This window comes from Lissotriton vulgaris, chromosome 2_1, assembly GCF_964263255.1.
Source record: "Lissotriton vulgaris chromosome 2_1, aLisVul1.2, whole genome shotgun sequence".
NCBI classification, from domain to species: domain Eukaryota; kingdom Metazoa; phylum Chordata; class Amphibia; order Caudata; family Salamandridae; genus Lissotriton; species Lissotriton vulgaris.
In genome coordinates, this window is record NC_141687.1 from 252250901 (window position 1) to 252268373 (window position 17473).

The 17473-nt window shown below is 45.4% G+C and overlaps 1 protein-coding gene across 2 annotated transcripts in view; it reads left to right on the plus strand.

Annotated features, from left to right (window-relative positions):
• Positions 1 to 17473, plus strand: part of HEATR6 (HEAT repeat containing 6) — a 353001-nt gene that overhangs the window by 34107 nt on the left and 301421 nt on the right. For both annotated transcript variants that reach the window (XM_086954868.1, XM_086954869.1), the window contains exons 4-5: positions 9973 to 10088; positions 10658 to 10772. In XM_086954868.1, coding sequence (XP_086810994.1) covers positions 9973 to 10088; positions 10658 to 10772 — 231 coding nt within the window. The remainder of the gene's footprint in view (positions 1 to 9972; positions 10089 to 10657; positions 10773 to 17473) is intronic.

Sequence of the window (17473 nt, forward strand, 5' to 3'; positions counted from 1 at the left end):
ACCACTATAGAGGCCCCAGGAGATTTTGTTCGAAAAATAGTGCAGCGTCAGATGTAATAAAAATGCCCAAATATCGGAAACCCTGGGTCGCTACTGGAATGTCGTATCCTCAAGGACTTTTTGGGGGGTCTCCCCAGAGTGCGTACATCTGGGATTTGGACCAGTTTATCTGGTACCCTGATTGCGCCCCAAATATATGAAAAATGTGTAACACCTGTTGTAGCAAGCGCGCTGGAGAGGCAAGATAAAGCAAAATATCCACATAGAGCGATATGCGGGCTTCATGGTCTCTCGTCCATTTGATGCCTCTGATGCCTCGGTCTCCCCTTATCCAAAGTGCAAGCGGCTCCAGCACCATGGTAAAGAGAAGCGACAGCGGGAATCCTTGCCTTGTGCCACAACAGAGAGGAAAATGGGCAGAGCAATGATTGTTCACAGAGACGTGTGCCATGGGTTGTGTATATAATAGTCTCATCCACCCAATCAGTTCGGGACTAAACCCCATGCGGGCCAGAACAGCAAACAGATATTCCCAAGCAATAGTGTCACATGCTATCGTGGCATCAAGTGACATTAAGATCCCTTCTTCCTCGAGGGTATATATTTGCCCCAGTGCACCATGTACACGTCGCAGATTCCGTGCCGTGTTCCGACCAGGCATGAATCACGACTGATATGGATGAATCAAATCATTTAGATCAGGGAGCAATCGATTAGCCTACAATTTGGCCAGAATTTTGGCTTTCACCGTAATCAAAGATATGGGCCGGTACAATGTGCAATCTTCCGCCGGTTTACCGGGGTTGTGAATAACCACGATGGTGGCGGTGCGAATATCAGATGGGAGAAGCCTAGATTCATAGCTTTCATTATAAAGATTAGGCAAATGGGGCGCTAACTTCATTGCCATTGGTTTGAGACGCTCGATAGGAAGCCCGTTCGGACCAATCGTTTTGCCGGCTCGAACATCTTGAATTGCCTTCTGGATCTCATTTACCGATATGTGTGCATCCGACGCCTCTCTACCCTGTTGGGGGATGCATGCTACCTCTGTAGTAGCGAGGAGATCTGCTGCCATCGAGGCTTGCGGAATTCCATATACATTCTCAAAATGGGCCGCAAAGGCGTCCGCTATACCTTCTGGGTCCGTGATCAAATTGTTGTTAGTACCCTTTATTGCTTGTACCCATCTCGCAGATTCTTCCTTGCATTCCAGCCGTGCCAGAAGTTTATCAGTAGGCGCCCCGCTCATAAATCCGGTGACCAGTAGCCAGGGAAAGCATGGTCGCATCCTCCCGAAGCAGCTTCCCATAGTCCTGTCTTTTAATGTTGAGACTGTGCTAAGTCTCAGGACCAGGGGCCTGAGATATGGCCCCCTCCAGTTGCAAAATGTCCGCTTCCATTTGGACCACCCTTCGGTTACGTTTTGGTCCTGTGGCCTACCATCAAAGATAGCGGCCTCCCCTTGATCACCGCACCGTGTGCACCCCATGGTGTCACTGTCGAATTTACTGACCCCACACTTTCTTCAAAATAATAATCTGTGTCTTGTCGCAGGTTTTCTCTAATTTGCGGAATCTTTAGTGCCCATGGCTGTATCCTGATTGGGCATGGACGCCTAGCGCGTTGAGCACCGAGGACCGTCGGAACAGGGGAGTGATCTGAGAACCCTCGCGCCAAGCAAGTAGTCAGTGAAATCATGTATGTCTTGGGCATGAGTGAACAGATAATCTGTGATTGACTGCCATGTACACCTGATTGAAATGGGTGTGGGACCAACTCCCATATGTCCACCACCCCCAAGGCATTAGTAAAATCACATAGTTGTGAACTTAGTGTCGAGTCACGTCTCGGCGGGAACCACTCAAGTAGGCTGTCCATCGCCAAATTAAAGTCGCCTCCCATTACCAATCATCCCACGGGCAAGTCCAACAATAACGCCCCCACATCCTTCAATGTTAGGTGCTGCAATCCAGGCGGGGCATATGCTTAAATAACATTAATGACTGCCCTCCCACATACCAGTACATGCTGCATACCTACCCTGAGGATCTGTCCAGGTGTTCTGTATCACATATGGGCAGCCTTTATGTAGGAGAACCCACACCCCTCTTGAGCCTGTAGTGAAGCCCGAATGTGCTACCATGCGGTACCCCTATTGAGGGCCGTGCACAAATTTTCTATCAGATGAGTTTCTTGGAACAATATTATATCAAGCGCATGTCGCTGGATATACTGTAAAACCATGCCTCTCTTAATTTTGTCTCCCAGCCCGTTGATGTTCCAGGTGGATAGTTTAATTCCTTGACCCGTTACCATTAGCATAGAGCAAAAGTACAATGATTACTACGGATAGTCCGTCACAGCCTGCACTCCCAGAGGCACCCTCCAGAGCGACACCCAGACAGCCACTATGCATTACACTTTAAATGAAACGTATCTTCCATAACTTGGATTTTGATGCCAAACAAGATGTACACATGTCATTTGTCATTTCTTCCTGCTGCAAAGTACCAAAAACCCCAGACCCCCCAACAAACCAAACCCACAATTGCCCACCCGAAAAAATTCTCCTGCCTCCCTGCACAACGGGACTAGAACTGCTCGCCACCCTCAACATGCAGAGTGCCTGTCGCCCACCCACAAACAACTTAAGGAACTTGAGCTACCCCACTTCCAATCCACATATATGTAAATATCACGCTTTATCCCACCTGGCCCGAATAACTCCCTTGAGACAAATCACATGCCAGTGGTCCAATGCGGCACCCCATCGTTATCCAGTGGTGCCCTTGAGCAATCACAGGTACTCCTGCGATCCCAACAATAACAATAGCAGCTGTGGACCAACAAAGTGAAAACCAGCATAAAGATCAAAAACATTAAGTTGCCCAATAGGGCACTGGGCCAACACCTTAAATTCCGGCTGAATGCATTCCATAGTCATCGAGATCCGCCCCCAGCCCAACCATCCAAAGCATCAGTCATTACTCCAGCACACTGGAGGAACAGACCATGTACAATCGCATTAATTTATGCTACAGGGCTTCCAGAGTCTGGGATTCATACAGCATAGTCTTACCAGACTCCAAAGTCAGCGCCACCCCTGTATGCCCCCATAAATCTGAGTCAGAATGCGGAAGAGAACGCCTGTTGGCACCAGTCCTCTGCTTCATCAGCAGCGGAGAATCCATTTTTGACTTCTTTTCGACCGTACGCCAGCCTTCCAACCAGTCCTAGGTGTCCTCTGGTCGAGTGAAAAACCACGATTTGTCATTAGTTTCCACCCTCAACTTGGCAGGGAACATCATTGCATATTAAACCTCTTGGTCTCGGAGGGCTCACTTCACCTCTAGGAAACTACGGCGTTGTTTCTGCACTCTCAGAGTAAAGTCCGGAAAGAACATGATCTTAATGTTCTCGAAGGTGGGGGGCCGCTCTCGCCGTTTGGAGAATGACATTGCGTTCTCAGAAATTAAACACCCAGGCTAGGAGCGGCCTCGGTGGGCGCACCCGGTTTTAATCGGCACCCAAGGCACACGGTGAGCCCTTTCGATAGAGAAGCATTTGGAAAGTCCACAAGGTTGTAGATGTTTAAGAACTAGTTCCTCAACAAAAAGGTCAGCGGCCTGTCCCTCTGCGTGCTTTGGCACACCCGGAATGTGGGCATTGTTACGCCGCATCCTTCCTTCGTAATCATCCAACTGTAGAGCCATTGCCTCGTGGGAAGAGCGCAACTCAGTTACCTGTCACTTAAGAAAGGTGGTATCCATGACAAGCTCCTTGGTGGTGCTCTCTGCTGTCCCCATGCGCTCCGCCATTTTTTTCATGTCTTCCCGAATCAGCACCACTTCTGTTGCCATTGAATCGATCACACTGCAGCTATGGGTGTTATGAGTATCAATTTTTAAAATCTGATGCTTCCACTACATTACCAGTATAGCCATATTTTCACTGTTTTGTCGAACCCTATGTGATATTCAGAACCTCCTAAACCAAAGGTGGTGATCTACCTATTATCTGCTCCACTATGACTCTTTCCTCCTCCCTAACCCATATTTTATTAGTCTGAACAGATTGAAAGTGTTCTTTTTCCATGGTCCATCAATTAATCAGGGTTTGTATAGCACGGCTAATCACCTGTGAGTGTCTCAAACGTGCTGGGGTGGTGCTACTGATCCGTCTTGGTGTGGAGATTCATTTGAAAAGCCAGGTCTTGAGATCCTTCCTGAATTGGGTCAGTGAAGGGGTTTGCCTGAGGTGGAGGGCCAGCTTTTCCAGGCTTTGGTAGCGAGGTATGTGAAGGATCTTCCTCCGGTTTTGGTCTTGTGGGAAGGAGGCCAGGGCGAGTTGGGCGGAGAGAGTAGTCTTGTGGGTACATGGAATGAGAGGCAGTAGTTCAGATGTGCTGGTCCTACCTAGTGGAGAGCTTTGTAGGCATGTGTGAGGAGCTGGAAGGTGCCTCGCTTGTTGGCAGGTAGCCTGTCCTGTTGAAGTCGTTCGGTGATATGGCTGCGGCATGGGATGCTGAGGACCAGTCTGGCTGTGGCATTGTCAACTTTCTGTAGGTTCCTGAGCTGTTTGTGGCTGATGCCAGCGTAGAGTGCATTGCTGTAATCTAGTTTGCTGGTGATGAGTGAGTGGGTGACCGTTTTTCTGGATTCTGTGGGGATCCTTCTGAATGTCTTTCGAAGCAGGCGGAGCGTGTGGAAGCAGGATGAGAATACGGCGTTGGTCTGGCGGTTCATTGTTAGCTAGTAGTAAAATGTAAATGTAGTACTTTTATATAGCGCATGTATCACCCCCGAAGGGGTCTCTAGGCGCTGTGCACATACCGCTGTGGAACCCTTCCTGGCCTTTCCCTGTGAAGTGCCCACTCCTGGGCACCCCCAAGGTGAAGCCAGGCATCCTAGCGCTTTTGGGGCCGTTGTGGAGATTAAGCAAGCTATTGCCCAGAGTTGCAGAGTGGGACCCATTATTAGAATAGGCACCGAGGTGAGAATTATCAGGTCCATGGAAATTGAGCCTAAGACCCGCCGGTGCAGGAATTGAACCCTGGTCCGGGCCAGACTTCTGCATCAGGGTCTGCCGCTCTAACTATTGAGCCACACTTCTTCACAGTCTAGTATGATGCCAAGGTTGCGTGCGTGGTCTGTGGGGTTGGGGCGGGTACCCAGCGCGGCTGGTCACCGGGAGTCATCCCAGCTGAGCGGGAGGGTCCCAGGATTAGAAATTTTCTGATTTGAGCTTCAGGCAGCTATCTTTCATCCAGGTGGCAACAGCCTTCCTCCCGCTGTGAAAGTTGATTCTGGCGGCCGTGGGTTTGTTGGTGAGGGAAAGGATGAGCTGGGTGTCGTTGGCGTAGGAGACTATGTTGAGTCTTTGGTTTCTGAAGAAGTCCGTGAGGGGGGTAATTTAGAGGTTGAAGAGGGTGGGGCTCAGGGATGAGTGATGAGTGCGGTCTCGGTGCTGTGGTTGCTTCAGAAGCCGGATTGAGGGATGCCCAGGACATGGTTCTCTCTGGCGAACTCAAAGAGTTGGGTGTTGATGGCCTTCTCAATGACCTTGGGAGGGAAAGGGAGGACAGAGATGGGTCTGAAGATCTTGATGTCTGGTGGGCCGGCGGATGGCTTCTTCAGCAGGGGGTTGATCTCAGGGTATTTCCAGTCGTCGAGGAAGGTGGCGATCTCGATGTAGCAGTTGACGGTGTGGCGAAGCTCGAGGGTCATGGAGGTGGCTGCTCTATGGAATATGTGATGCGGGCAAGGGTCGGATGGGGCTCTGGAGTGGATGATCTTCATGGTCTTGAGTGCGTGGTGAGCAGAGTCCAGTTAAACAAGATCTGTTTGGGTGTAGCGGGTTGTGTGCAGTGCTGACTGGTGCTGTGGCAGGGTCTTGGGTGTCGAAGCTGTCGTAGAGCTGCCTGAACCTGTGGTGGAAGAAGGTGCTGAGTTTGTTGCAGAGGTCTTGGGAGGGTTGGACTATCCTCTATGGCTGCCAACATGCCAATTATGTCCAGCAAGAGGTGATGTGGGAGTAATGTTGCATGAGAGAATGTAATTTCTTCTCTCTTTAAACATAATCCCGAAGCCAATAGGTGAACCGCAACGTAAACGTGACTGAATTCAACACCGATGTAGGGATTGCCCTAAACCAGCTAGCCACTTTGAAACAAAGACAACAGAATACCAACAATAAACACCAATAAGTATTTCAGAATAGGACTCTGGCCATCTAAAACCCAACTGTGCTCCTTGGTGCGGCAGTACTACTCGGGTTAAAATCCTGTTGACACACTTCAGTGACAAAAATATAAAAGGGTATTAAAATTGGTGATCAATTCAGCAAAACCCACATTCTGCGCATACATTTTCTTGCGCAAACCCTTTTACTGGCATCTTTTGCACCCTAACAGAACTGAGTTCATCCCATCAGAAGAGCCAAGGGAAAATGTGAATTGCAAAATTCAACACATTTGCACATTTTTATGAGGATGTTAAAAAAAAAAAGAAAAAAAGAAAATGAAGGCTCATCATTTCTCTCCTCCGCCTGCAATCAGTATTACATTGTTTCCTATTTCACTGCATCGAATCTTGTTATGGACCAGTACCCTGAGGAGTTGCTGTCAGAATGTAAATGTCTGGTTCTCTGCATTATCCAGTCTATGCTAAATATCACAGAAGCCGTACAGTAGTTCTAGTCCAGAAGTAAAAGCTGTAATACGCTCTAATCATCTTTGGTGAGCATTGTTTTCTTCAAGTTGTGACCTCAAGGGCTATTCTCGTAACAGGAAAATTGAAATTGCAAGTGCAAAATACTATGGATTAAAATCCTGGACTGGCAGACCGTGTCTCTTTTCACACAAGGTTTGTTTCAGTTTGAAGTTCTACATATGTGGGATCCTTAGGGAAAAATACAAACAATGGAAGGTACTGGCAAATTTTGATAATCTTCTGATGCTCACTCCTCATCCTCCAGGAAAATCTGCTTCACTTGTACCATGATTAGTTCCAAAGTTTGTTTGAATTGTTATTAGGGTTTATATACTGTCTGGTTCTAGTATACATGAAAACACCCCCTTTACCCCCAAATCCCTTCTGACTTATATCAGAGATGGGCTAGATTCCGCTAGAGGCAATGATGCTGTTGTATGTTCCGCTATATTTACCAGTTCTCTCTGCATTTACACCAGTGAGACTTCTTGATTTTTTTTAAATAGTTCCTTGAATAAAGACCTTTGTTTCTGGGATCATTTTTGCCATTGTATCTGCAGCAAATTAGTTTTTCCTGCATAGGCACTCCTTTTTTTTCCTCTTTTTTTCTTAACCCTGTTTTTGATGACTTCAGGTCACTATGCCCCTTACCACTGGTAAACAGTAGTAAAATGTCTGTGCCTCCCCTCTAAAACATGGCACTTGCACTGCAACATCAGATATCGCCAATTTGAATTCCTTAGAAGTCCCTTGTAAATAGTGCCTTACGTGCACCTTTGATGTTGAAAGTTGTGGGCTGCCATATTTATTTGCACCATCCACATGTATGACAAAGATACGTTTCTTCCAGGAGCACCCAAACCTTTCATTAGGCTGCAGATTAAATTCACTACAGTGACACATGGCAGGGAAAATAACTTTGCCGCTTAAGCAAAGGCTATTTATTTTTTTATCTATAAGTAACCCATAAAGTGTGCCTTGGGCAGGGTGCTAATATATAACAATATGGTGTGGCGCATATTGAAGTTAGTGTTCAATCACAGTGAAACAAAACCCAAGAGCTATTTCACTATGTAGGCCAGGCTGGATGTTTTAGGCCTAGGTGGGATTAAAATCTTTATTTTCTACTTTTGGCTTGCAAAAGGCAAGACGAATGATTCAAAGCTATTTCATGTTTAGCTATTAAAATCTGACTTAATGGTGCCGTCTGACAATTGATACCGTAAGCAGAAAATTAACTTTGTACTTTAGGTTGCCTTAGCCAGAACAGACTTAAAACAGTTCTACCACTCTTCATATCTCTAGAGCTGGAATACACATCCTTGGCTAGGAGAGTTGAAGATTCTTACTCAGAGGACAACTGCATGCATATGGACACAGGAAAGGTAATGGGTGTTAACTGTTGACCTCTTAGCAAGGATTAGCTATCTAGGTGCAGACAGGACTAGGTGGCAAAACAAATGACTGCTTTAGTTTTCCTCTTTTACCTTGGAAATACCTTAGAGGACTTCTCACATTCATTCCCAAAGCCCTTCTGGATAGCCTATTCCCAGTCACTGTTAGAAGAAAAAACTGTTCTTCCACCTGTCATTTTTTTCAGACCCGGAATCCACATCTTTGGCTGGAAAAGGTAACTACTCTTGCTCGGTGGACAATGGTTTACCTTTGGGTGCAGAACAAGTTTGTGGTTTTTAACTGCTAACAACTAGCAGGGTTGAGTATCAGTGAGTGAACATGAACAGTTGGCAGAAAAAATTAGCAGTTTTAGCTTTTAACTCTTTGACTTGGAGATGCCTTGGAGGTCTTGGAAGTCTTCATCTATTCATACCCAGGACCCTCTCAGACAGGGTTCAGCCACATTAGGATGGACAGGCCGTTTCAACCTTGTCAGATATGGGAGTGGCTAAGAAGCTGAAGGCAAACCTAGTGTCAGCTGAGTTCTTCCACATTGAAACAGTTGCCTTTGCATAATTTTACAGTAGGGCAATGAGGAAGTGCTTAAAAAAGGTGGTGGGAGGATCTCCAGGAGGGCCCAGCTGACTAAAGAAGACTAGAACCTACTGGAGACCTGCCCGCAGAGAGACTTGGTGCCCAGAAGCCTTCCCTCAGTAGTTAGGGACTGACCAGAAGAAGCTTTTGCAGAAGTTGGAGACTAGATCTGAAGGTAATATATTTGACTAGGACAACTTGCTTGGTTTATCCGACCTTCGCTCCATCACAGTTGGCCTGAAATTGTGCCTAGGTCCTGATCCACAGCACACTGTTTTTCCATGGTGCTTGACTTCTTTCTAGCTTCTTTATGCCTTAAACATTTCAAAAAATCCATATCTCCAGTTTTTCTTAACCTATTTTTGAAGATATTGATTTTATTTGACTCATTAAATTGTTCTTTTTTTTTTTTCTAAATTTGTTTGGGAACTTTATTATATTGTATTTCTTACTTTAAAATTGTTAATACTGCTTGAACTCCGCTTGCATTTTTTTGGGGGTTGCCTAATGCTTGTGCCATAACTACTGGGTGTCGAGCAGACATTCTCTCAGAACTGTGTTTTGACCTAACTAGTTTGGGATTATTGAGTTGGCCAAGTTGCCCCTGTGGAAGCAGAACCCTGTACTTCAATATTTAGGCCACCCTAAAAAAAAAGCACCCCAAAATGGTAGTTCTTCTCCAGGTTGGTCTTGCATAAAAAGGCACCCTCCCCAACATCAGTTTAGCAGGGTCGCAAAATAAATCCTTGGGACAACTCAGTAAATGAGTTTCTAAATCAGAGGACAATTAATGAGTTTTAGTAAAAGAAAATCTTAAAAGCAAGCAGTACAGAGTAAATGCCATGAAGGCTCAAATGCAGAGTTAAACAGAGAAGTCGAAATCATGTGCTGTTTAGTGTGCCCTTCACCCCCTCCATGTTTCATTAACTGTGCCCTTTCCGGCACTCCTCGTGTGACTCAACAGATACTTCCAGTGATGTCATAGTAGAGTGTGTTCTGAAAATCAAGCTTCCTGCTCATATCTTCAGTTTCTCTCCAGCCCTTGTGCTGTCTAACTACCTACTAGTAAAGTCAACCACTTAAGGCATGGTTGATCCTAAACGTCAGAGACTCTACCATGGGTTGTCTCAAGAAGCTTTCACAAAATTAATTAAGACTTTAAGTGTAGATATGGATATTTTTATTTACTCCGTTAGGAGGCAAAGTATTTGTTAGCCTATTTATTTAAAATGTAAATGTTATTTGTGTCTATCTGCAATTGCTTTTCTAGTACCACTCCGATTTACTTGGAAAATCCGGAATTTTGGTGCAGTTTTGCGATCTCACTCTTCATGATCCTGAACTCTGTCGGGCTGCAGTTCATGGTATGGCAAACCTATGTCTAAGGTATGTGTTTTAAAGACACCTTTTTAACTATTGAATGTTCATATTTTTGGAGGGGGGTTTAAAGAAGGATGATTGATTAAGTTACTAGTCCTATATTTCCCCTTTGAGGCACTACGACTGTCTTGATTATGTATAGTCTCTATTTTATCTTCCACTGTTTTGAATTTAGTTTCTAAAGTTCCTAACATTTCTGCAAGCTGTGGAAATGACTGTTGAGAGCCAACTACACAACAGATTTGAGATTTTGCAGAGGGTTGCCCTTAAATTAAAAGGGAGAGGGCAATATCCTTTACTTAAATCTGTTTAAGCACTTTAAAAAGTCTTAACAATTAAGAAACCTGGATTCTGCTCAGACTAGATGTCCATTTCTTCATTGACTGATACTCAGTTATTTTGATGTATCTATTTGATGAACACTTGCATACTTTTTAGAAATGGAAATTTATTTAGTTGAGCATTCATTGTCTGTGATGAAGGTCTTGTGCTATGTAAACTAGTGGTATTGGTCAAGAAACCTGTTTCTGTATTGTTTATTTGGAAACATGAACTATTGGCTTGTCCTTTTTCAGTGTTCCTGGACAGCCATACTTGGACGAACCCTACAGAAATGTGTGCTTTAAAACGTTCATTGGAGTCTTACAGTCCTCCAAACTATCTTCTGTTGATGACATCACCTTTTGCACGGTGAGTAAACTTGTACAGTGGCATAGGGAATTTTTATTTAAAACTATATCAGCTCTATTAATTCCATGTTTATATCAGTTGTAGTACTTAGATCTCTTCTTAACACTTATAATTCATAAGTGTACTTGCGGAAATGCACATTTAGTTACTGATTTGTACATCACTTATTCTGGCTGGTGGCCACATCAGAGCACTTTACATTGTGGAGGGTGACAGAGCAAGCTAGAAGCGTACATAGGAACAGGAGGGAAGCAGTCACCAACTAACAGAGCCATTGATTACATTTCAGACCTATGCATATGTGAACAGATGTGTTTCTTGCCACTTACACCTGCTTTCTGGGTTGTTTTTTCCTCTCATAAGATACATATAAAATTACTCACTGCCCGGCTCTCATTCATTCATCCTATTCTGCAAAGTGATGCCATTGTTAGCCTTAGTTCCTCTCCCTGGATGCAATGGGAGGTCCTAGTAGCAACACGAGAACTACTGCCTTTGACTTTGAATCGGAGTGTATCAATGAGCCAGTTTTGCAATAGATAGATCATTGGTGGACCTGTTCAGTTTTGTTTCTTAAGAGCACAAAAACCCTGAAATGTCATTGTATGTAGATTTCTCTCACCATTTTGTTGTGCAGGAGTGGAAAATGCTGGAAAAAAGAGTTATAGCAGTTACTTGAAGGGGAATGATTTTACTCTCTGCTCATGGATAATAATGAAGTATGTTGTATCTCCCTAGATCTAAATTTTGGAAGATGCTCTTAGTGGCCAAGCCGGATGTATTTGTAATCCGAGTAACAGGCAGGCAATGTGTGTTTGAGAAGGGTACCTATTAAGAAATGGTAAATAACTGTTGGATGCATGAAGAATAGCCACTTAAGAACCTTAATGCTGCATGGTATTTGCTTCTTGCTATCTTAGTTCCATTCTTGTTCCCCAGTAATACCCATGTCGAAAATTGATAAGGTGCCACAGGATATGTTGTTTATTCTTATCACTTGTGGGTTCGTACTTTCGAGGGCTTTTGATTGTTCATACCTGACTTTGTTTAGCGAGAGCATGCCAGGATAATGTAATGTGGTTTAAGTAGCGGGTTAGGAGTACCTTTTTACCTTCTTATTTCCAATACAACGTATTGCACTGCAGTATGTAGCCTGGTGACTTTGATGTCTTTTCTGGATGCTGTAATTGCATCATCAGTGTCCTTGGTAGGCACCTTTACATAACTGCCGGAGTGTTTTCTTTGCTGAAGTCTGATATAGATTCCGACTGCACAAAGAAACCTGGCTCATACTTTAGAGTTCAGCCATTTTTCATTCATTTCTTTCATTGTTTTGACTACAGTGGGAGAGCGATTTAGAAAGGGGGTGGTGATGAACAGAGTGTCTGAGTTAAACAGACCACTCTTACCCAGTCCAAAGATCAGGGCTTGATCCATCACCGTTATTTATCTCACTGCCCCATCCCAGCTCAGAACCTGGCTATATGCAAATCAGTCTGTCCCTGGCCCAGTGCATCATGGGAACAGGGCAGACTAAACTACCAAGCCAATTCTTCACCAGAAAGGAGACAAGCTACCGGGGACCGGTTTCTGGCATTTCAGCCTTCTTCGGCCCGGCTTGCTTGAATCCTGATGGAGCAGTGAGAAAGGGACTCATGTCTGAGTATACCCTGCCACACCTATAGTGGCCAAAAACGATTTAGAAAATATTTTTGTCCACCCTAAGCGTGGAAGGGTATACTCAGATGTGAGTCCCTTGCTCATTGCACCATCAGGATTCAAGCAAACCGGGCCGAAGACGGCTGTAATGCCAGAAACCGGTCCCCGGGAGCTTGTTTCCTTCCCAGTGTAAGAATTGGCTTTTGTAGTTTGGTTTGCCCTGTTCCCATCATGCACTGGGACAGGAACAGACTAATTTGCATACAGCCAGGTTCTGAAACTGGGATGGTGCAGTGAGCTAAAAAACGGTGTTGGATCTAGCCCTGATCTCTTGACTGGGTGAGAGTTTTCTGCTTAATTCAGAGACTCTGTCCCTCACCACCCCTTGTTGTAAATATTTTTGTCCACCCTAAGCGTGGAAGGGTATACTCAGATGTGAGTCCCTTGCTCATTGCACCATCAGGATTCAAGCAAACCGGGCCGAAGACGGCTGTAATGCCAGAAACCGGTCCCCGGGAGCTTGTTTCCTTCCCAGTGTAAGAATTGGCTTTTGTAGTTTGGTTTGCCCTGTTCCCATCATGCACTGGGACAGGAACAGACTAATTTGCATACAGCCAGGTTCTGAAACTGGGATGGTGCAGTGAGCTAAAAAACGGTGTTGGATCTAGCCCTGATCTCTTGACTGGGTGAGAGTTTTCTGCTTAATTCAGAGACTCTGTCCCTCACCACCCCTTGTTGTAAATACAGTGGGAGAGCAGCATTATCACTTGGGGTAGTAAGGGTTGTCCGAGTGGCCATTTTAAAGAAATTAATAGTTTTCTGCCTTTTGGTTTGGTTGATACATTTCAATGGCTACTCAAGTATAGAGGGAGGGAGTGAGTAAGCAAGCCTTCACTTGCATTTTCACACCAGATGCAATGGATTCTTCCGAACAGCAGCAAATAGATGTTACAACCAATGGTTTCTGAACCAAAAACCCAATTAAAAGCGTATGGCTGTGTTGTGAGTAATCCTTCTGTGATGTAGGTGAGTTTATGATCCTTTATTCCAATTCTTTCTTTAAGTATGGCCAGCACACAAATGCAAAGCCAGAGCTCCATATTTAACAATAATAAACTCAAACAATGTAGCCTTGTAAGTATGTAGGGTGTTTGATTTCACATCCTAATCTACTATTCATGTCTCACGGCTGTTGGCACTGTTCTGGACATTATGTGCACCAGTACTACCATCAACATTTTAGATTTTGCTATAACTGCCACCATTCATCTCTACTTTGTTTTTTGACACAAACTTTATTGCATTTTTTAAATTCACAATACATGTATCCTACCATGTCTGTACATTAAAGCATTACATAGTGTAATGGCAAGTGTTACATATAAGATACATTGTAGGACATGAACGGGTCCTGGCATTTAAGAGCTGTTCCACAGAATAATGCAATTGCTGCTCCCCTCGAACAAAAATGGGGTCACCTATTTATATAGGAGTGTGCCTGAAGTATCTGCAGAGTGGTAGGAACATTATACGGTTATAACTGTTATACTGTGGAGTGAGGGAGGGAGGGAGAACTGGTGTCTGGTGTCTGTATTAGACTGGGATGTAAAGAGGCATAATATGTGTGCCTGCAGTGAGGGACAAAGGGGGGATGCCAGCAGCGTGGGTAAATGTCTACAGTAGACGGAGATAGGACCCCCGTGATCGTTACTCCTCCCCCTGCACATCATCCTGTGCTTTAAATCCTTCTAAAAGTGAATCCCATTCAAGCAAGATGGCCTTCTTACGTAGCCCTCTGTACTCCTCCCAACGCAGCGCCGCTCTTTCTGATAGCTCCCTGTGCAGAACCTCCTCCCACCATTGGGCCACATGTGGCACCCTCTGAGAAATCCAGCGAATGGTTATCTGCCACTTTGCCAGTAATCGAGCCAAATCTATTTCACTAGTGAGCTCTTCGCCCTAGGATGTAGCCTTAAGAGACAGTTCCACTGGTCCATGCCGGTCAGTTCTGATATGGTTTCAGGAATTTGTGCCCAATAGGCAGACAATGAGGGGCCTGCCATTAACTTACGTATAAGGTCAGCGTCGGCTGCATTACAATAGGGGCACAACGAAGAGGCAGTTGGGAACATGCAGCTAAGCCGTTGTGGGGTTAAGTATGCTCTATGTACCACCGAAAATTGGATGAATTTAAATCTCAAATTATGCAAGACCTTCTTGTTGTATTCTAGCAAATGGGCCCATTCTTTGCCTGACAACTCCTGGAAGAGATCCGGTTCCCGCTTAGTTTTCAGGGAAAAAAGAAGTACCATGAGGTGTGCCCAGAGCTAACAACAGAGCCTGCGTACTAGGTGTCCCATGGTATGCAATGCGATGTGTCGCTGGGTCCCTCCCATTCGGTGCCCAATACTGTTAAACGTAGAGGAGAATGCTAGCATGTGTTAAAAAAAAAAGAGCTTCCGGTAACCCATGTGCATACTCAGTTTGAGACATCGGCTTGCCATCCAGAAACAAACAAGGAACCCCCTTGTGCTCACAAGAGCCTAGCCTGTGTGGTAAATTCAGTGTGTATGGCATCATGGAATACGTGCATCTTTTTGCTGTTCTTCAATAGGACAGGGCCACATGCAGTGAAAGGGAGCCTGTTGGTGGCACGGCCACACCTGGGCATATCAAACGGTAGAGGTGACCCCGGCTGATCTGAACTGCTGTGCAGCGTATTTCCATCTGGTTATGTCTGACCAGCCAATAAGACAACAATGTAGATGCCCAGGCAGACAATCTGCTTTAAAACCAGGGGCTCCCAGGCTGCCACCGTCCGTCAGCAGCTGTAGCTTAGTAAGACTTACTCTATGACGTCACCCCTCCCCAGGCGAGCTCCACTAGCAGGGTGTTTAAAGATCTTAACACCCACCTCCGCACTTCTATAGGCAAGTTTAAAAAGCGATACAGGTGGTGTGGCACCATGACTATTTTTGCCAGGGCTAGCCGCCCCGCTACGGATAAAGGCATCGTGATCCAAAAAACGATTTGGCTGCGGCAGCATGACTATTTTTGCCTGGGCTACCCACCTGCTACTGACCGAGGCAGTATGATCTGAAAATCGATTTGGGAGCGCAGAGAGGTCATCGTGTGGATGAGATTGCACTACGGAAGGTCCTGTGCCTCGCGATAGATTTGGATGCCTAGGCATCGGAACGTGTATGGTGGTATCTGTATAGCGTTTTCCCAAGCGACAGCTTGGGTTCCGTATTATGTGTCAGCAAAGAAGAACGCACATGATTTATCTGTATTTACATGGAGCCCCAACAGCCCACCAAACTGAGGTAGCAACTGGGCTGACCAATCGAGACCACCTCCATTTCCCACCAGTGGTTTTCTAAATACAGTGTGATGTTGTCAGAATGTATCGTCTGGGCTATCGGGATCCCCTACTCTCCTACTTACTGACGGATTTGTTCGGACAATGGCTCAAAGGCTATCACATGCAAAAACAACAGTTGATGGACAGAGTACAGAACACTGTCGTACATTCACCCCAGTACGGAGATCTGGGCCTAAATCCATTGTTTTTTTGCTCACCATGCCATTCCAGTTTGAACCCAGCCATATGCTAATCAGTCTTGACCCTGTGCCTCATGGGAACAGTCCAGCCTGAACTGCCAAGCCAGGTCCTCCCTGGACTGGAAACAAGCATCTTAAGACCGGTTTCGGGGTTTCACTCCTCTTCAGCCAGGATAGCTTGATTCCAGTGGCATAGAGAGCACAGGACCCACTTCTGAGCATACCCGTCCCACTCGGGGTGACAAATGCAAAAACAACAGTTGATGGACAGAATGCAGAACAATGTCATAGAATTCACCCTGTACAGAGAGTGGCTCTGTATATACTGGACCAAAGTAAGGTACAGTGTGCACAGAGTCCACAGTCCCCAGAGGTATGGCAGAGGCTAAAGTTAGATATAACCTTACTCTCTATAGTGGTAGCTTGGTCGAGCAGTAAGGCAGTATCAGAGGACAGTGTAAAGCATTTGTTGTACACACTCAGTCAGCAAATGGTCCCACACACTCAAGTACTGAACTCTAGGCCAATTGTTTTGTTTATAAAAACATATAGTTACTTTATTTTAGAACCACAGTAGGTATCATAAATACTTTCTCAGAATGAGGTGTTGCAATTGAATACTTTCAAATAGAAATACTTGGGAATGCAATAGTTACAGTTGTTGCAATATGCAACACAAGGTAAACCCAAAATAACATTGATCTCAATGGGAAGTTTTAGGTAAATGCAATAAAATCCCTTTACAAATGTTCTTCTTACTCAGGGTTGGAACCTGGATTGAGCCCTGGTACATTTCCTGTAAACAGTTGAAAGAAATCGTTTTTGTTATGTAGGTGATTTTTAAGGAATATTTGTAAGTTTTGAAAATCGACCCTTAGAAGAAATTCTGAGTGAAACCCAGCCAATGTTTGTTACCCTATGGAGAAGATAAAGTTATCGGTCTTTAGGTAAGTACTCGGCTGGCTGAGTTAAGGTTCTGGGGTAGACTCTGGGGTCTCCCAGGATCAGGTAAGTACAGTTGTTACACCCTCAGCGGCACAGGGGCAGCCAGGTGCAGAGTGAGGAGGCCCAATGTTATCCTATTGAGGAAAGGGGGCCTTTGGTTGGTGGGTGCTATCAGGCAGACCTCACGGCTGTGGGAGCTGAGCTCCTGCTCACTTATTCAGGGCAAGTAGGGAAGTAGAGTAGGATAGATGCTGCACTCCCAGTGGCACTCGGGCGGCTGGGTGCAGGGTGCTTTTGGACCTTCAGGCGCCCAATGTATTTCAATGTGAGAATTGGAAGTTGAACAAAGGCAGCAGGCTCGGGGATGGAGATTCTTCAGGTGCGACCACCACTTCAAGAGGTAAGTTGGGATCGCGGTTGAAGGGGTCCCTGGTTGTGAGGCTGCAGGCGTCGTCCGGATCTTCGAGGAGGGTCCTAGGGTGTTGGATTTTGGGTCACTGTCGCCGGGGGGACGTCCTCGTGGTCTTTGTCCA